Source organism: Liolophura sinensis, chromosome 6 (genome assembly GCF_032854445.1).
Source record: "Liolophura sinensis isolate JHLJ2023 chromosome 6, CUHK_Ljap_v2, whole genome shotgun sequence".
In the NCBI taxonomy this organism is placed as follows: Eukaryota; Metazoa; Mollusca; class Polyplacophora; order Chitonida; family Chitonidae; genus Liolophura; species Liolophura sinensis.
Window position 1 is genome coordinate 75,734,152 of NC_088300.1, and position 20,671 is coordinate 75,754,822.

At 39.2% G+C, this 20,671-nt stretch overlaps 1 protein-coding gene across 2 annotated transcripts; it reads left to right on the forward strand.

Moving 5' to 3' along the window:
• The first annotated feature begins 649 nt into the window (after window positions 1-649).
• On the forward strand, window positions 650-20,262 carry LOC135468653 (uncharacterized). 2 transcript variants are annotated; one of them, XR_010444244.1, is made up of 4 exons: window positions 650-776; window positions 16,810-17,720; window positions 18,906-19,639; window positions 19,920-20,261. XR_010444244.1 is itself a non-coding variant. In XM_064747021.1 (3 exons), exons 2-3 carry the CDS (start codon window positions 17,318-17,320, stop codon window positions 19,259-19,261), a joined length of 759 nt encoding a protein of 252 aa, XP_064603091.1. In that variant the 5' UTR covers window positions 650-776; window positions 16,810-17,317; the 3' UTR covers window positions 19,262-20,262. The 2 variants fall into 2 exon arrangements, 1 of the variants encoding a protein (XP_064603091.1); XM_064747021.1 differs by having other exon boundaries at window positions 18,906-20,262.
• Window positions 20,263-20,671: the final 409 nt, after the last annotated feature.

Consider the following 20,671-nt stretch of genomic DNA (forward strand, 5'->3'; position numbering starts at 1 on the left):
ACTTTCTTCTTTTGGTCTTATACGTGTCTTTTTTCATACAGCATGCTAATATAAAGTGCTTATATACCTACTGTTCAAAATATTTCTTCTTGAATGGGTTTATGGATTTAGAAGCTCACTACAACCAAAGACGGCTAGTCTCACCAAGATGGCGACCAAACCAGAGCAAATGGCCACAGACTCCCATTAATTTTTCATAAGTGACAATGTTAACGTTTAGTGTTGTAGCTCAGTCCCAAACATTCCGTGGCCAATAGGCTTTGGTGCATACCTGGTCCAGTCTGTGAGAAAGAAGCCATAAAAATCTTGACATAGGTTGACTGTCAAAATCTGGACCTTTCTATGCCGGCAGCTGAGAGGCAGTGCCTAGCAACGTCAAGGTGACGTCACCCGTAGCCTCATCACCACCTGCCTCCTTGTGTCCTCTCGCCCACAATTTCAAACTTTCATCATTGAAACTCATACCTGCCCAAAGCTTAGACAATTTCCATCATTTTTTTACCAAGCATGCACCTGTGCACCAAAAACGGCAGGCTGGCAGCGAAAAAAAGACTTTACACCCTAAAATTCACAGAATTACATTCCCGAAAAACGGAAGCTGTAATGAGAATCTGTGTCCTAAATACGCGTGGAAATCCCCTGTAGGTCAACCGGAAATCCCCTTTTAACTTCCTGCTTTACAGATCAAGTGGCTAGCCAGTTTTCATTCACAATGCAGGCCAAGCTGAGAAATGATTTGATCTCGCACGTAAACTTGTTTCTGATGAGCGGTAGAGGTAAGGTAATTTTTCGCTAGTTTTTCTTTGGAAGACAATATTTCACTGGAGACAAGTTGTCTACCATCGTTTCTCTCGTAAACCGTCACCGGACAAAATTCATGTTGTGTGACCTGTGGTCACGCACGTTATTATAGGAATTAGTATATCTTATTAGCCTCGAATGCAATTCTCTGTGTATTTGATGGGTAAAGTCTTGTTTCGCTACCAGCCTACCATTTTCGGTGTAGAGGTGCATATTTCGTAAATGATAGAATTTGTCCAAACTTCGGGTGCGTATGAGTTTTAATGATGAAAGTTGAAAATTCTTGGCGAGAGGACACAAGGAGACAGGTGGTGATGTGACGTCTTCTTTTGGCGTTGCTATGGAAAGGTCCAGATGGTTAACCTATGTCAAGATTTTTATGGCTGCTTTCGAGAACGAGGCGTAATAACGAGGTCGAGAGTAGGCCACACCTCGATCTGGTTACACACCAGGATTAATGCTTCTGGGTCGAATGGAGTCCCTGCTATCTGCTATTTTGTTTTGATCCTTTAGGCTGCCTTTTTCGTTTTTTTTTTATTTTTTTATTTTTTTTTTATTATCATTATTATTATTAGAGAATAGTGCAACGACTGATTGACGCATGATTGGCGGGTTAGCTTACTTGCCTTCGGTAAATCGCCTCAGTGAAGCAGCACAATTTAAGAGCGGTGAAAATTCATCCTGCAACAAGGATGCACTCGTGAAATTACTGAAAAATTGTTGAGCACGACGTTAAACCCAAAGCACTCACTCACTCATTTTGGGTATAAATTTACGTGTTTTTCATGCGGATGCACACTGGACAAAAGTAGGGAAAAGTTCTCTTCATTGGCCTCTGACTGCGTGGGTTGGGCCCTTATTAGCTGTTTGTCAATTTTGTGAAAAATTTCATGCGTTAACCCCTATCAAGAATTGGACTGGAGTTGTCTCAGGGGAAAAAAAATTATCAGGCCCAGAACTGTCGGGATTTAGAGACAGTTTTGTGAGGCCAAAACCGCATAAACAAATAAGTATATCGAAAATTAATTGTGGACTGCCGTCTCCCGTAGGGCTGCCACACACAGTCGCGTCTACCTAGTTATGCAGCCTCCTTTCGAAAATGCGTAAAAAAACCATCTCGGCCTATCTTTTAACACTAGAAAAACTACACAGGCGCAGGTTTTTAACTGGTTTTAGCATTATTTACTCCATTTTGAGCGTTTATCCTGGACATATGTTTAGCATAGCTGATAAAGAGCAGTAGAAGACCCCAAATGTACACTCAAAATGTGTACAAACGTGAACGTTCAGTTTGAAGCCCAACTTAACTGCACTACTATCCAGGACAGAATTGATCTTATCGAGTGACTTTAATGTTGACCTGTTGAAAGACCCTCTTTCTAAATAGTTTTCCTGTATTAGAAATAGCAATTTGACCCAGATGGTAGATAAGCCAACTCGAAAAGCTCAACTTTAATGAATCACATCTACAGGACTCATCCTGAAAAGGTTTACCATGTAAGTGTCACCCAAATTCAAATTAGAGATCACTTTCCCATTTTCATGGCACGAAAATGTAACTTTAATCTAACGACCAAAAAAACACACACGTCATAAAACAATGCGCTATAGTGCAGGCTACCGTGAGTAGGGTTTACATGTACTATAGCTGCATTGGCTGGACGGTAAGTTGAGTTAATTAATCACGCAGTTGAGGTAATTCCCTGGCTTCGTCTGCTTACAAAATGTCTTGATCTCAAAACATCCAGACTGGCTGAACGAAGATATTATTCTTGCTATATGAAAAGAAAAACACAGCAATCAAGCAAAGAGAAAAAGGAAGCTAAATAATAACGTAAATAGGAAAATTTATCAGGCAAAAGCTAACTTTTTGCAAAGACACTATTGAAAATGGAGCTGGTAAACACTTCTTGGGATATTATCAAAACCTCTGTCCACCGAAACAAACAGGCCCACTACTTACTCTTAAAGCTGAAAATGAATCGGATATCAAATTACATGAACATCTCTTTCACAAGTATAGCACAAGAGAAATGATGATATTTGAGAACTTGATCTTAAAACGATAAGAAACCATGTTTCATCAAAACTACCCCCAGAAAAGAAGTTTCAGATTTCCCCTGTTTCTGATTACTTTGTTAGGAACTACCTGTCATTGTCAACTTGGCAAAGACAAAAGTGCTGAGGACGCTTGCACAAAGTAATCGTTGGCTGTGTTGAATGTAACTACCATGGCGACACATGTTGAAAGCATATGTTGCCATGGTAGTTACCGTCAACTTAGGCTATGATCGCTTTGGGCAAGAGACCATGGACTAGATAAGACTGACAGGTAGTTACTTACGAAGTAAACAGAAACAGGAGGAGTCAGACCTTGTTTTTTTGGAGGTAGGTTAGATTAGACATAGTCTCCTAGCGTTTTAAGATCAGGCTCGCTTAATACTCCCCGTTAAAAGTCAACACAGGAGTTCCTCAGGGATCCATACTTGGGAAAATGGTTTTTATAATTTATGTTAATGACATGGTGCCCGCAATGAATGTTTGTGTTATAGATATGTATGCAAAAGACACTACTATTCACTCCTCTGCCAAAAATCTAAGTAAAGTGGAAACTACACTGAATGCAGATCTTCGTTTAGGAAAATGGTGTAGAAATAATAAGATTTCACAACATCCTGGAAAAACAAAATGTATGATGATTGAAAACAGTAAAACATTGAAGCCTCAGTCTGGAAAACGCAACGTACAAGTCAACTTGAATGCAGTTGAGGCTGTCAGCTGTCAAAAATCCTTGGCCTACAAATTGATAATACACCGTCTTGGTCTAAACTGATAGATGTCAGAGTATATCTAGGCTGTTGAGTGTTCTCAGAATAACTTAAGCACCTCCTCACTGCTGTCGCGAATTACATTTTAGCATGGCCATGTTCTTCCGCACTTATATAAGTGCATTAGCATAAGGGGAAACTTCTCACAACTACAACATATCGCATGGGCATAAAAAAAATGGGCTGTACTTTGACACTCAGTATCTCCAAAACCCTCTGACGTCAGCTTCTAAAACTTTACACACTCAAAGGCCATTATGTCCTTAGTGTACAGACCAAATTTCAGTTTCATCCTTTAAGATTTCTGTTCATGGGACCAATATCAAAAACGCATGTTCCGGACATTTCAAAATGATCAATTCCTTGTCTGTCGCAGAGAAAACCATCTTGATTCAGCAAAAGCTGTGCCTATCTGGCAGAAGGGTTTCACTGACACTAGAGCCAGACAATTTTTCCAGACTACACTTGATTGACGCGTGTCACACAGGTGCAGCGCGCCCTTTACTCATGACACCTGACAGGTGATGCAATGTGGGTCACCGGAACGTGCGTTTTTGAGGCTATGTTTTCATTGTAACCCTGTGTACAGACTGTTATGACCTTCAAAATTTGGTCAGTATATTAACAAAATCATGCCATTTGAATGTCTAAATTTTGAACAAAGAATAATGGAGCAATGCAGCATCAAAGTACGGCCCATTTTTTATGTCCACCCGACATACCTCCATGATTGTACATAAACCTATAGCCTACATGCCTGTGTATATCAACGCTAGTTTATTATACTTTGAGGCAAAATAATTAGTTTCCAAATTATGGTAGTGCAATCTTAGACACGAGTGAAGATTTTCCCTGAGGCCCTCAGGGTGATAAATCTGAGCTACACTAGTCACAAAACAAAGGAATCAAAGTAATACTATATAGTTCTGACATATTCACATACTCATGAAAACATTTCTCAAAAGGACCAAAAGTAAAATGAATTATATCTATAAATGTATAAATAACATAGAATTTGACAGGCATGACTGATCCCGTACCATTGTTCCCACACTTCCTGTGGATAGGGTATTGGTGGGAGGCCCACTACCCGCCCCTTCCTGCCCCCACTGCGTATAGGGCAGAAAGGCGTTGCTCCGAGTATAAAAATCAGGCTTTAAACATTTTAGTCCTTGAAAAAGGAATTGCCAGCAAAGGACCTGGTATGGTAAGGCGGGGATACGCCCCCAGAGAAGTAAGACAAGACAGTCTAAATTTTATAATTGAAGTGAATTGAATGTTTATTCACCCTATGCAAATATATGTGTAATGACATGTCGTAAATGGCGGGAATAAAATCCGAGGGACTTCTTCTATCCCTGACTCGTTATTGTCGAATAATAATAATACATTCTTGGTGAGGAGCGATAATTGGTGAACAACTGTATTAACAAAAAAACAAAAAAAAAACAAAAAACAAATTCAACTGGAAAAAAACTCACATAGAAATGTAACACCATAAACACCTAAGTTAACTATACAATAGTGTGAATAATATTTTGTGTGACACCTTCTGTCTCGTAGATTGTGTGACTAATGTGGATCAAATATTGTTAATTAAAAATCTTTTAACCTGGATTTGAATAAAGACGTGATAGTGATTACTTTGAGGTTTGGAGGCAGTCTGTTCCATTCCCTTGGGGCTGATGATCTGATGAAATGTGTTGATAGATTCGAAGTTAGAAAAGGCACATGGAGATTGAAAGAATAGGATCTGGTTGGGTAATTGTGAACGTCAGATTGTCTTTTGAACATCTGTACAAATTTGTGAGGAAGAGAGAGTGATTGGTGAATGAATTTATGTGCGGGTAGCAAGGAGGAGTATGTGCATTTGTGCAATTGGGAGGATTTTGAGGTTCTTAAATATTGGAGCCGCATGATCTAATCTTTCCGAGAAAGTGATCAGGCGGATGATGTGTTTCTGAAGAAAGCAGCGGGTTTTTTTGACATTTGATCGAGTGTGTTTGATATTTCTTACTAATAAAGTTGATGTGAGATGTCCAAGGCAGCCTTGAATTAAAGTAAACTCCCAAGAACTTGTGTTCTTTTTTTTTTTTTTTTTTTTTTTTTGATTGGTGTTTTACGCCGTACTCAAGAATATTTCACTTATACGACGGCGGCCAGCATTATGGTGGGTGAAAACCGGGCAAAGCCCGGGGGAAACCCACGACCATCCGCAGGTTGCTGACAAACCTTCCCACGTACGGCCGGAGAGGAAGGAACTTGTGTTCTTGCAGGCTGGCTATTTCAACGCCATGCAAATATAACGGTGGCGGAAGTGTCTTATTTTTGAATACATTTATATGCATGCATTTTGTTATACTAATATTAAGGGACAGGCGGTTAGCTGTAAGCCAGTCGAATATTTTATGCAACCCTACAGACACAGTGGATGCAGCCTCGGTGCTTGTGGGCGCATAAGTGCAGACACTGGTATCATCAGCAAATAATGTAAAATCCAGAGTATCTGATGATGCTGTGATGTCATCAATGTACACTAAAAATAATACAGGACCGAGAATGTAGTCATGGGGAACACCACAATCTACCTTACGGTCTTTTGACATATTTCCGTCAGAGAGAACTGATTGGGATCGATAGATAGTTCTCAAACCATTGAGCGCTGTGAGCTTGAAACCCATAGTATTCGAGTTTTTGTAGAAAGTTTTTGACAGGTCAAGGAAAGTCACGACAGAATGTTGTCTGGCGTGGGTAGTAGAGTGACCAGTTCTAAAACCACATTGGTTGGGCGAAATGATGTCATTGGCTGTCAGAAAATTATTCATCATGTTTACAACTATTTTTTTCATTTTTGCTCAGACTAGGTAATATCGAGACAGGACGGTAGTTTGTGATGTCATTGGCGTCACCACATTTAAAGATGGGGGTAATTTTTGCACATTTAAACGAAGACAGCATATATCCCGACATAAGGGACAAATTAAGTATATGTGCAAGGGGTGATGAAATATCTTTTGCAAGAAGTTTGAGCTCAGACATGAAAATGTCATCTAAGCCTGGAGCTGATGACTTTAGACTGTCTATAGTGGTTTCAACAAGACTAGGCGAGACAGGAGAAAATTTCTTTTACAGGTTCACCTAGAAAATCTGAAAAATGTTTAGGGCTTGGGGGTATCTTAGCATTAAGACTGAGACTAATAGTCGAAAAAAGTCTTTTGCAAATGACACTTTTATCTGAAACAGATAACCCATCAATATTAAAACATTTAGGCATGCTCTTGCATTTACCACGTCCCATTAGATCATTCAATACTTTCCAAGTTCCTTTAATCTTGTGATTTTGGTCGTTTAGTTTTTTTTTCTCGAAGTAAGCCTTTCGCCAGAAACGAATCAAGTTCAGTTTATTCCTGTACGTCCTATATTTGACGCAAGTCGGTATATCAGAAGATTTCAAATACTTCGACGAAGTTTGTTCTTCTTGAATACAGACTGTAGAATACCTCGTATGACCCAAGGTGTGCGAGTATGTTTTGATGGGCTGCCCACGGTCACGACAGGAAAGTATGTGTCGTAAGCTATTGATAATTCCCCAGTAAAACAGGATAAAGCCTCATTAACACTATCCGATGATAGAACGTCATGCCAGTCTATATTTTGAACATTTTCTTTAAACAGATTGACTTGTTCCTTTTTCGAAAAGGGTTAGTTGATGTTTCTTTCGAAAAGAAAGGTCGAGAGGATTTTGAATACAGGGAAGTGGTCAGATATATCTGTTAAAATATACGGGAGGAATTGCGTTGAGCATGCAAGTTTGTGAAAATATTATCTATAAGGGTAGCAGAGCGAGAACATATTCGAGTAGGTTTTGTAATGGAAGGGAAAAGGTAGTGACAATTCATTAGTTAAAAATCGTTTGATTTTAAATGGCTATCACACTTGAATAAGTCTATACAGAAGTCACCTAAGGTGATACATTTTTTGTTTGCGGGTATATTACGAAGGGCTGTGCTCAGTTTTTCATTAAAAAGACACGTTTTTGTCTGGAGGGCATCAACGGAGCAGCAATCTCCACAAATAAAGACTTATATCCACAGTCTTCATCGAAAAACGATCATTGCATATTTTTCAAGACTCAAAAGAGGTATTAACATAAAGTGCAACACCTCCTCCCTTCCGTTTATCTCTGGAGGCAGAATATAAAGTGTATCCTGGCATAGAATATAAGCATTCGGTTAATGGGCTAAGCCAACTTTCCGAAAATCCAGGGGCTGAAAAGTTAACTATGAGTATGGATAAAGCATGTAATTTCGTCAAAATTTTTGGCTAAACCACTCGCATTTAAATGAATCGTTGAAAACTGATTTTGATTGTCATATTCGAGGTTTTCTAGGTGTTGAGTGAAACTTTCACGGCGGTACTAGTTGGACAGGTGAGAGTCTACTTTACCCCAATAGGCAATTTCATGTTCGTTGTCATCAATATGTGTTTTAGATGTATCATAGATATTCAGTTGGATTGAAGCACATCTGGTCAATAATATCAAGATTATATGTTGGGACGGTAGACGAGGCAGTTGATGATGAAGTAGGTGTTATCACAGCATGGAATGGCAGGTTGGAGAAGGTATTGGGAGGTGGAACAAACATAGAAGAGTCTGTGTCAATATTCATATTTAGTTGAGTAATATGTGAATCATTCTGTACAATTATTCCACATAAAAAAAAACAGGATGAGTGTTAATTATGGTTGTAAGGTACACATCGAGAAGTGATACATTTGAAAAAATACATAACGAATACAAAGAAAGTGAAAAGCCGATTTGTGAAAGAGCAACAATATTTACACAAAAAACTAAAATTAACCATACTGTTCTGTAGGATTTTCTACAAGTCAAACGACAAGGTAAGTGGATGTAATTAACATGAGATGTCGACATAGGCACATACTCCGTGCAGTGTGAGTGGATATAATGATAAGCTGTTGTGAGTTGAAAAGCGTGCACGCGTTGTGGCTACGACACGAGCAGTGTCATGACACAATTCATAAAGGGTCAGACCGCTTTTCACTGAGTCTTTCAGTAAGAACTTGTGGAAGAAGCACGAAAGCAGCGTGCATGCAAACTAGTGTTAGGAAAGTGTGTCGCGCTATATTGAGGAAGCTACCGACAGCTACCCTATACCACCAGGTAATGCAACAGACTTTATGGGTACACGTACACTTGCTTACATCAAAGTAGTTCTGCATGTATATACCTCTATTACATAAACATATATATATATATATATATATATATATATATATATATATATACAGTTAAGATAAAATATACAGAGAAAATATAGCGTTCAAGAAAAGTGGTAAAATGAGAATATGGTATATACATGTAAGATGCAACGGCGCATTGTCATGCAGCTGCACATTGTCCAAACTTACCAGTTGGGAAACGAAGGGAGGGGACAATCCCTGGCATTGTTCTTCCGACGCCTGTCTTCGGGGGCCAGATCTTTCAGGAGTTCCTTGGCCTTAAATAAAACTTTTCTACGCTGGGGACAGTACAAGAATTTAGCCAAAATATGGCGATTTTGACCACCGCTTTGTTTTCCCACCCGGTGGGCGTTTTCAATATTGATGTCCTTCGGTTTCAGACTGTCTTCAATAACAGACTTTACAATCTGGAAAGCATTTTCATCAGACTTTTCATCAATTCCTCTGAAACGTAAATTATATCCCAGACTATACCGTTCCTGGTCAACGATTTTTTTCCTGAAGGTCACGGTTTACCACAGGAAGTGCTTGCATATTGGATTTAAGTTTTTTGATTTCCTCGGCGAGACACTTCTGAACTGTGTCCATAATTTGAACGATAGAGTCAGTATGAAATGAGAGACTGTTACGTTCTTTCAAGTTGAGAGAGGCGCTCTAGTGAACTTTGCTGAGTTGCATGTACCTTGTACAGAGTTTTTTGATTGTCACTCACCCAATTCATTATAAAATCACGGAACTTTTTGTCTTCGTCGGGTTGCCCAACGACCTCTTCAGTCTCAACTATCAACTTCTCCCTCATCGCCAGGATCACTGCAGTTTAGACCTTTGGATTGGCTTCTTGTTGTAGACCTAAGACTTTTGTTGGGGTTGTCCGATTTCTGAGACTGGGGTGGCATAGTGGTGGTTCTTGTTGTAGCTCTAAGGCTTTTATCAAAGTTGTCCGATTTCTGAGGCTTTGGTGGCACGGTGGTATGAAGCAGATCCCAATATTTATGGCTAGGATAACTTCTGTTCACTGAACATTGCTGGGCGCAGCTGGGCACTGACGGAGCTCCACAACAAAGCACGTCCTCATCCAAGCATACTTCGGTCAGATAATACCGGCACAATTCTCTACATTTCCCAGTCAGAGGTATAAAAGTTGTTTGAATGCATCCCCAAAACGTTGCGTTGTCATAGAATAGATGGTTGGATAGTAATAACGGTCAGATATGCACTCTCTATCCAAAACTCCAATGTTTCGTGCAAATGAGGCTCCGTGTTTTAAATTTACTGTATGAAGGTCGACATGTATACAATGTGCTACAAACGGTGTCACAACAATATTCTGCTGTGTTTGCTGAGCGTTTCCACATATAGTATTTAGTGGAAGAATTTGTTCTCCAAAAAATAAAAAAAACATTATAAAATTAATATAAAGTAGCAATTAAAAAATAATAAGTGCAAAATATTACATTTTTAACCATTCGTCTTGCGTACTGTCCCTTATGAAGACACAGAAAACACCGATGATTAGACTTTAAAAATTCAGCACTAGGTTTTACATAAGAGCAGAATTATATACACATTTAACCATCCATGACCATGTTTTTGGCTTGTTTTATCTCATTGTCCGGCATGTCAAGCCGTTGCGTCGTTAGCAAAATGCCAGCCGCAGCAATTATTGTGTACAGGATAGCCTCTTCTCGTTACAGCTTCTTTTGGACATATCAGCGGCTTAATATGCATGGGATCAATGCTGTTCAGTTAACTCCATGGTATTTATCGAAACTGCAGTCATTTTATTTCTGACAATAAGTATTTTCTGTATACTTTCTTACAGGCTCTAGTATGTTATATTATATAGGTGTATGTATACAGTTTGAATTAACTCGAAAAACAGCAAAATTCGAAAATTGTTGAAAGGTAGGTCGAGCTGGTGTTTTTATATGCCTTTTCGAAAGCGATACTCTGCATCTCCGTAGACGTGCACGCGCATGACCGCTTTACTCGAGATCGTGTGATGGCTTATAGGTTATACGTGCACAGTCCGGGAAAAGATTTGCCACCTAGCTGAAGAGTAAGGGTGCATTGATTGGATACTGCTACAGGCATTTTAGATTGTTGATACATTGTAAATATCTCCACAGCTATTTTCCACCTTGTTAAAATATATCAGAATTGTGTCTGTTTTGGAACCTGAAAACCTAGTGTTAATACCTATCTCCCTGGAGGTTACCAAGGTAACAAAATGTTACGACTACACTTCCACCTCTAAAAAATGATGGTCATGCTAGGTTGATTTTTTTATATGTTGTACAGAAACATTCAAGCTACATGTGGTGGTAGACAAATTTACTACATAAATAGTGAGGAAAATCATTGCGCTCGTGTAATCTATAGGCCATACGACATCAACTCTATAGGATCAGACATGGTAATTTACAGTGTAATTATGTAACGAAGGACAAGGCCGGAAACACTATTCACTGATTTTAGAAATAAATCATTCCTCCCTTAATTTTACCGTCTTAGGATAGATTGATCCAGCCTCTTACGAAAGGAATGGGAAATGATTCGTGGTCTACAAAAGTGATATCTCTGTAAGCTGGCAACTGAAAACAATACAGAATTTGTAAACATCAGGCAACACTTTGTTCATTTCACCTCGACTGGATCAGCTTAGCCGCACCTGTCATTTCAGTGTTTCTTTTTCTTATAAATGTTACTTCTGTTTATTTCATCCAAATTGGATCCACTTATCCCACATTTCACTTACACGAAATGCACATATGCATACATAAAGTATCCCACAAAAAATGTACCTTTTTATATTTGTGATGTTGCATAACTGAGATATCTCCTTTCGAAGGATTCTAAACTGCGCTCATTGATAGGGTCAAATTCGCCCCCAAGTTATTAGTTTTAACCAATCAGGCTATGACTACTCATTCCTATGACGCCACTTTTAGTTTAGCCATACTTGGTACTGGTTTTTCTAACATGACATATCATATGACCACACAAAAGTTGTTCCACAAAATGTTGATTTATGAAGATATCAAGCACGTCAGAAAAAATAGTTGTGGCCGTTTCTACACCTCTTCCAAAATAACTTGGGCTATATTACCTGTTGTCATTTCCTTTAAATATTTTATTTCATGACCTGTGAAACCATAAAACCATAAGACCATACTAGCTGAGAAAAAAAACGCAAACAGAATGTTCATGCGTAAGATGGAAAAAAGTGTATCGTGTTTCTTTCGCAAATCTCATCCTGACCAGATCTACGCACAGTACACCTACACTTCCCAAACCAATGTTTCTGTTCTAGACTATCTAAGATCTAAAACCGATCTTTCTGAAAGCTGACAATTTAAAACAAAAGAAAATTATTAGTGCTATTTTTGTTCATTTCAATCCAAACTGAATAAACTTTCAGTCTACTGATTCTTTTTATGACTTGTAAAACTGAAACTATCTTAAAGCTGGCAATTTTTAACAAAATAAAATATATCAGTATAAAATGTTACTTTCACTCCAATAATTCCTTTAATGGCCTGTAAGCTTTTCTATCTGAAAGCTGGCAACTTAAAACAAAGCAAAATGTCTTAAGTATAAGCTGCTACCTTTGCTTATGTCCATACGACTGGAACAACTCACATTTACATTTTTCTCCGGTATTTCTTGTCATAATACAGGTATATATAAATCCAAACGTCAGATCTGACATTCGTGTACCATTCAAACTCGCTCTTAGATCGGTTAGCCATGATCAAGCCTAGTTTCCACATTAACCGCTCTGAACCGTTACATTCACTACCCTGGAACTCGGTCCTGTCATCTGCGCTGTCTCCAAAGTGCCAACGCTGTACGTCACAAAGAGTTGTCCCGTGATCTTAAAGTCATTCTGAATTCATATCACCTCATTATGTGGGAATAATAAAGACCATAACATCGCATATAACACACATGTAACCGACCCACTAGGACGGCATCAAAACTTCGTAAGCCGCCATTTTCAATTCACGTGACTCGGTTGCTAGGGTGGACACTGCTGCTCTTCCCAAAATTAAGACCATCTTTTTTTTACAATATAATTGATTACAAATCATTCCTGTTCATTATTAACGCACAAATTAAAGTTAAGACTCCCAAACAATTTGTCAATCGTCCTTTAGATGGTCTACATCTTATTGGTTTCAATCAAATAGTTCCACGAGTTTACCTTTTTCCAGACGATGCTCAGTGGGGCCGACTCAAATTGCAAAATTTCGGTTAGCGAAGTTTGGCTTGCCGCCGATGTAACAGATACATTTGTGTTAGTTGTGACGTTGTGGTCTTTATTATTCAAGAATAACTAGGTGATATGAAGTAAGAATTACTGAATGGTTACAGGAATCATGTTTTTGTAGCGTACAGCTTTGGAATGTTGAGGACAGCACACGCGGAAGAACAGAGTTCCAGGTTAGTGAATGGAAGAGTACAGATCTGTATTTCTGAAAGCTAAGCTGTGAAGAATGAAACAGATCTCAGATCTACATTCGAACTGTAAATGGACGTTCGGAGTCGATTTTCGCAAGATTCATTTCCAAAACAACCTAAAACAACAATTTCCAAATGAATATGTAAGAAATGATATATAAGCAGTAAATAAAGATGGTAAAAAGACTGACGTAGTAATTAGTTTTCCATGATACAGGAAGGACAGCCGTTTTGGATGGATCAGCTTATCGGATGTCTCGCCACCACTTCTCGTTACTTTTCATTCCAAGCAATTGTAACGTCATAAGGTCACAGAAAGTTCGAACATTTGTGACCATTTGTAACGGATGACCTGTTTGCACCAATACTGCTTATGATTGGTCAATAGCGTGTTTTTGATTGACAGTTTGGAAAGGTCTGTTTTAAGCATGGTATCCCATTCTAATTTCAAACTCGTATTATATAGGCCTAGTATTGTTAATACTTCAAGGTGGTTTTAAGTGCTGTGTTGGTATCTCAGTCGCGCATTCCGAATAGCCTACAATACATGTAGGCTATGTATAGTCGCGTACAATAAAAAATGTGGACGTCAGCGTCATCTATCAGTTTGAAGTTCAAATTAAACTGCGGCCCCCATATTACCCAAATCTTTCAAGTCTAGCTACTCGTATTCCTCTCTTACCTCTCAGATAAAAAAAATGGTAACAGCAGATGCGGCTATCTTTTGCAGGTAAAAAACTCTTTTTGTCCTGTAAATGTGTTTCAAGCTGTTTCCTGAGGGTCAAACTGCTTGAAAATTTGAGAAAAAGAGCTCGTCAACGAGCTGTTTTCATAACCGTAGGCAAAGCAGCAAACCATTTCGGAACAAATGCGATATGCTTGTTGTCATTCTTGTAACTTTTTTAACACTGAACTAAATGGCAAAGCTCTGACAGCTCGTAACGGTTGAACTTGTATGACGTAATTCGACGGAGACTACAGAGTTTTGGCGGGAAAATGCATAAAACCAATCTCATTATCTAGGAATTTTAAGTGCCATATTACACCGATTAATGTACAATTTTTCAATAATTTCGTAAACGCAATGTAACAATAAATACAGGGGTAAATTAATTATGAGTAAATTATGAATCTGAACACTAATCTTTTAATTGCTTATTTGGTCTTTAGTCCCGAATTAAGCTGACATAGGTGTAATTATAACAACTAAACTGACGGCCAAAAGAATCTTTACAAAGAGTTCAAATCAATTTTTTTGCCAACGCAAAAAAACATGATGACTAAAGTTTAATATACTGAAAAGACCAATGACTTTAGATATTGAAAGTCTTCAGTAAGAGCGGACAAAGCAGCCCTCAAAATCATTATACAAGTGAACAAGCAGAGCTGGGGTACAAAAATAGCCATTCCATCTTGGTTAACAATGGGTAGAATATACAAAAAGTTGATTATTTTTAAAATCAGTCAATAACAAAACAAATCAATATCGCGTGTGGCCACAACTTTCCGACGCATAGAAAAAGTTAGTCGTCTGATGAGATGACGTGGGATTTGTTGACATTTATCTTGGAGAGCGAACGCCAGTTCTTGTCGGTTGGCTGCAAGGTGTGGCCTTTGTCTTACTCGACGACCCATGATATCCCAAGGGTGTTCTATGGGGACATATCTGGGGACATATCTGGGGAACGTGAAGGCCACGGCAAGACGATGACGTCCGCACAGGACACCACGTGGCTGCTATTGAAGGAATTGCAGGACAACAGGGCGTATAATTTCATCGACGTAACGTTGAGCTGTTAGGTTCCCGTAGATGATGACCAGTGGTGTCCGTTCCTCTCCACAAATCCCACCCCACACCATAACGCTGCCGCCACCAACCACCTACTGGACGCAGGATGCAGCCGTTCGTTCGCCTCTTCGACGATAAACTCGCTGTCTGCCATCGTCTCGGAACAGGCAGAAGCGACTTTCATCCGTGAAAACAACACGTTGCCAATCACGTCGCTGCCAACGGCGAACAATTCGAGCCCATTCGAGGTGTTCGGCTGTCAAGAACTGCCCTCTGAATGGTCGATAGGCCTAATTCCGTGAGCCAGGAGTCTCCTGGACACAGTCGGCCGACTGACTCGGTGACCTAAGGCATTGATTGACGATGGGGTCACTGTCAGGAAGCGGTTCCTCAGGTGTAAGATGCACAGGTACCGTAGTTACTCTAGGCCTGACTGTTTTTTGGCCTGTCCGATGTCTGCCCTGCCTGTCTGTAACGTTGCATCAAGTTTGACACAGTCACACGAGAGCAGAAGGTCCTTGCAATGTGGGCATGGGTGGCTCCCTAGATACCATACCAAGGGTCCTCTCGCGTTGTTCTTGAGTCAATCGAAGCATTACTTTGGTGGTTTTTAGTCAGTGTGCAAGTCCAGCACATTGTGTGTAAGGTTTTTATACATTGTGCGTTGCGGCCATCCATGGGTCACGTGATTTTTCAACTTTCTTCGTTGTCCCAAAACAAATTCGTGTGGGCGTATATGACGCTTGTCGCACATGGGAATATGCTTCATACAATGGTTTCCTACAAGGTATTATTATTAATTTGCTGAAAATGCTGGTTAAATTTAACTCACGGAGTCGTAAAATTTCTTTTGGCCGTCAGATATTTGAACATATCACCAGAGGTTTTGAACGCTCTGTCCATAAAAACTATAAAACTGATCTAACTGAAAGCTGGAAATTTAAAACGAACAAAAATGCCTCAAATGTTACTTCTGCTCATGTCAAGGTGAAAGGGTCGAAAGTTACACCTTCTATTTAGACCTATGAATGCTACACGATACACCTATGTAAATATTGTGTTTGATGGATACGTTTGATATACACGAGTAAAAGATAGCTTTGATGTCTGTAGAGAATAGAATATTGTTGAATATTTAATTTCAGTACTTGATTGTCGGCATGACAGCAGGCTTCCACACTACAGCGAGCATATAAGAAAGGCACATAGTAGCACATTAAACCCGAAAGTTGCAGGTAGTGTGTCGTGTTGAGTTAATCCCCATAGGCAAGATAGTCCAAAATATCACGCATCTCACAAGTGGTATTTAGACACTACTGTAACTGTAAAGTGAACGAGTTAGAAATGAAAGGTAAAACTGGAACATGGCCTGGAGATAGGTGACATATCACTCACTACCTCTAGCTGATTAACCATAGCTGGATAATTTATGTTGACTGTAGAGTTGTCCTAAAGAAAGACTAACATTTACGCCTTATAGCCCAGGCTAACAAACTTCAGCATACATACGACTCGGTCATGATCTGATCTTTGTGCTATTTGAAATTACCAGTATGTGACCTTGGTGATGATTTGCCTTTACTAAATGTACATGTTTACAATGAGTTAAAATTCAGTTTTCATTTTTATTGTTTTCTGGACGATCGCTATGTTTTGTTTCAGGTACTATGTAGACACGTGAATTTAGTGCCTTCACGCCATCGTTTATTTTCAAATGTCGTGAACTATAAAGGAAACCATGAGTAGTGGGACGGACGACAGATATCACGTGTACCTGATAGAGGATCCAGAAAACCAGTCAGATGAAATCCGAGACTTCATCAACGTTCTCTCTCAAAAGTTCGATTGCCTTGGTAGCCATCCACAGTGTAAAATATATTTACCGAGGAAATGTGACATCGCCGGAAAGTGCAAATTTTATAATGTTTTTCAAGCCATAAGACAATGTGAGATGATTCTTTGTATAATCTCACCATGGAATACCAACTGGATCAAGTACTGTCAATCGTCTAGTCTGTACAAGTCAGTAATCAACGGCAACAGGGATAAGTTTATACCGGTGTTTCTGGGGTATTCGTCTGTAGAAGAAGCTCTCCGAGCTTGTCCCAGAAGAGATTGAAGATCAAACCAAAGTGATATTTAATAGGCAGTGGAGAGAAGATGCTGATTCATGGCACAGTTGCGCAGGTCTTTGAACCTTCCAGAGGTACCATTAACAACGCCTTCTGATGAGATTTACGGAGCAGTACAATGCTCTGAAGATTCTACTAGGCAAATGGAAATGAACATGCGTGCAGCACTGGAGGAGAGTTCAGACGAGTTGTTCACGGATGAGCCTCCGTTCTCCGTGGATGACGATGCTATCAGTGTGCCTGATAGTGCCGACGAGAACGTCTCCTGTCATAGAGCAAGATCACTGGCAAGCACTTCAAACCAGAGAATCTCGGACCAAGGTTCTAACCCCGTCAGGTTCAGCAACAAAAAGCCAACTCGTCTGCCTGACTGCAGAAGCAGCCATTTAGTCACTAGCAGCCCGGATTCCTCATCTGGACGTCCAAATGCGGTCAATGCAAGTATGTCCCAATGGAGAATTGTTTCCAATTTTCAGAAGTTGGTCTGTATATGTTTAATTCAGTAACACTTTAGAAACCCGATTTAGTCCCGCATATGTATAGTATGGCCCTAAACTTGTGTTGTAATCTTAGACCAAAAAACAGAATAACTTTTCCCTCTTCTCTGCCCGGTTTCCTCCCACCATAATGCTGGCCGCACTCGTATAAATGGAATATTCTTGAGTATGGCGTAAAACATCAATCAAATAAATAAATAAATAATTAAATAAATAAATAAACGTTTATGTCGGCAGACTGTTAACGTTTTACTCGTGCATTGCAGGAGAACAATGGTTAGGTGAGTTTGGAGTCGCGTTGCCCATGCGCGTTTCTGTACGTGTAAGGTTGGAGACACCGTACCCAAAACTAGTGATGCGCTACCAGAGGCTATGCCTGGATACTTACTAACAACGTCTGATAATGAATTAATATTTGAATTATATTAAGGGTCTATTACCCAGAATTTGCCCTGAACTGGGCCCATTTTTAAACATCACCGCATTACGTGTACAAGTTTAACATCTTGGAAATTAAAATATCTCATTTTAAGAAGTAATGTACTTGTACAGAAGAGAAAATGGGTGGAAAAATTGGTCTTAAAATTGACCTTTTAACGAACAAAAAACATAGACAAAAACGATGAACTTTCTTGAATATTTAAGAATTGCACTTTGCTTAATCCGAGTTAAGGAATTAGGGGTACAGAATAAACCCAAACAGTCTCGCGAGTTAAGGTAGTTTTAGGCGAGATATGGTTGGTGCTTTGGCAAACTAACGCGGCTAAAAAACATGATGTTACGACAGCTAACAACCGCGCCTTTGAGCCAGGTAATGCAAGATTTATATTCATTCAATCACCTCTGTAATTCAGTTCAGCAACTACCGTAAAATTACGCCTTTTACCTGCGTTAGTTTGCGAGAGCCCCCACCTTGTTTCGCCTAAACTTGCGTGAACTCGCGAGATACATCCAATTTCTCTATAACTATAAGGTCATTCGTATTCAGCTTTCGCTAGTTCGGCGGTGACTTTAAATCAGGTCATATGTCAGGTACACATTCGCCGTCGTATTGGTGAAAATTCTTGAGTAAGGCGGTAAACATCTAACATATAAATAAATATATTTAAAATGGCTTTATTCTTTTCAGATGCCTCCGTTGAATCACACTGTGTTGACGCGCAGAATGAGACTCAAGTCAAGCAGATAGATCATGTCAACAGTAACTATGAGAATAACCCCGCCCAGAACAACTGTACCAGTGGAGAAGATGAGAGTATCGTCGCGGAGAACAACTGTACCAGTGAACAAAACGAGGGTATCGCCGCAGAGGACAATTCTACCGGTGGCCAAGACGAGAGTATCCCCCGGGATGGCAACTATAACAGCGGGCAAGAACAGGGTATCCCCGAGGGGGACAACGGTATCAGTGGACAAGAAAATCAAAGACATTGGTTTTTGGGAAGGGTATTTTCTTCTGTATGGAATCTTTTGAAATATTACTGAAGCATCGCTCAACACATATTTGTATAACCCTGAAAAAAAAGTTATTGAAAGCTATGTAAACTTATTTTTTAACAGAACTATGGTATTTAATGTTGACAAAGTTTCTTTATGAGAATGACTAGTTAAAATGAGCAGTTTACAACTGGCTCTACAGAACTAACGAGCAATCTGGACCTGATTGCACCCTCATATAGGTTGATCGCTGCTCTAGCACGGAGGTGGCGGTTGCAAAGTGAGAGGAGTTAAATGGTAAAGCCATATGCTAAGGGACAAAACTAAAGGAAATCGGGCTTACGGACAAAATATTCCAGGCTTATGAGAAAATTTTAATCGTGTCAGAATTCTAATGGAGAGTTCTGGTCATGTGGCCTTTTACAGGTATGTTTATTCCATTATTATTAGTGCTTATATAAGTCTCAGTCTTATGCTTTACTCACTGGAACATTTTATATCTTATACCGCTTAATATGTGCTAAAGATTTGAAATTTATTTTTTGTAAATTTTAACTTTGGGAGATAATTCTATTTCTCTCTATTTTTTGTAATTGTCCATTCATTGTATGTCCTTTCTTTCCCAAGGTTTGTAAGCTTATATACAGCTTTACTAAACAAAGTCTTCTTTTGTAGCTTTAATTTCCGTTGTATTTTGCGTTTGTAGACATTTCTTCTTCACTGGGATTCACTGACGAGGATACGTTGTAGACCTTTATGGAGGATGGATCCTTTATGGAGTTTTCTCTCTGATAAGTTTTCTCAAACAACTTATTTCCCCGGGACAGAATTAGATTTCTTAGGAGTCATCAGTTAAGGGGCATGCTCAAGTTGCTATGTAAAATGTCATCACTTTGCACTTGTGAGCATTTGTGTATTTTACAATAAATATTTGAGCCCATTGCATTATTCCTGTAAATTTGTCCGGCCTATTTTTTTTTTCTTTTTTGTATTACTAAACTTACGCCTGAACATTCTTTATTCGTACTGAACCTATATTGCTGCGAAATGTTCTGAGTTCGGGATAAAACTCCAAATAAATAAATAAATTGCTGCCAAGAAGATTTTAATATTATCTACAATAAATGTCTTGGAACTGTATTCGTGAGAAGATCGGGCTCTTTCGTCTGAAATTGAAGGAAAAGGACCCAGTAAGATTAGCCGAATACAGCTGTAACCGTACAACAGACTAACCATATGATAAGATCCGCCAAGGACAATTCTGTGGAGACAAAATTTAATTAGAAATAATCCAAATATATGTTCATAAAACCATCTATACGATGATGCAAATAAAAAAATTTCCAGAGCCAACTAGTAATAGCAACCTATCGAACAAGTGGAGAAACTTAAATTTTTAACTGTTTTCTTGAGTAATCGGTTAACTAGAAGGCTTACACCCGATGTAATGTCCAAAAA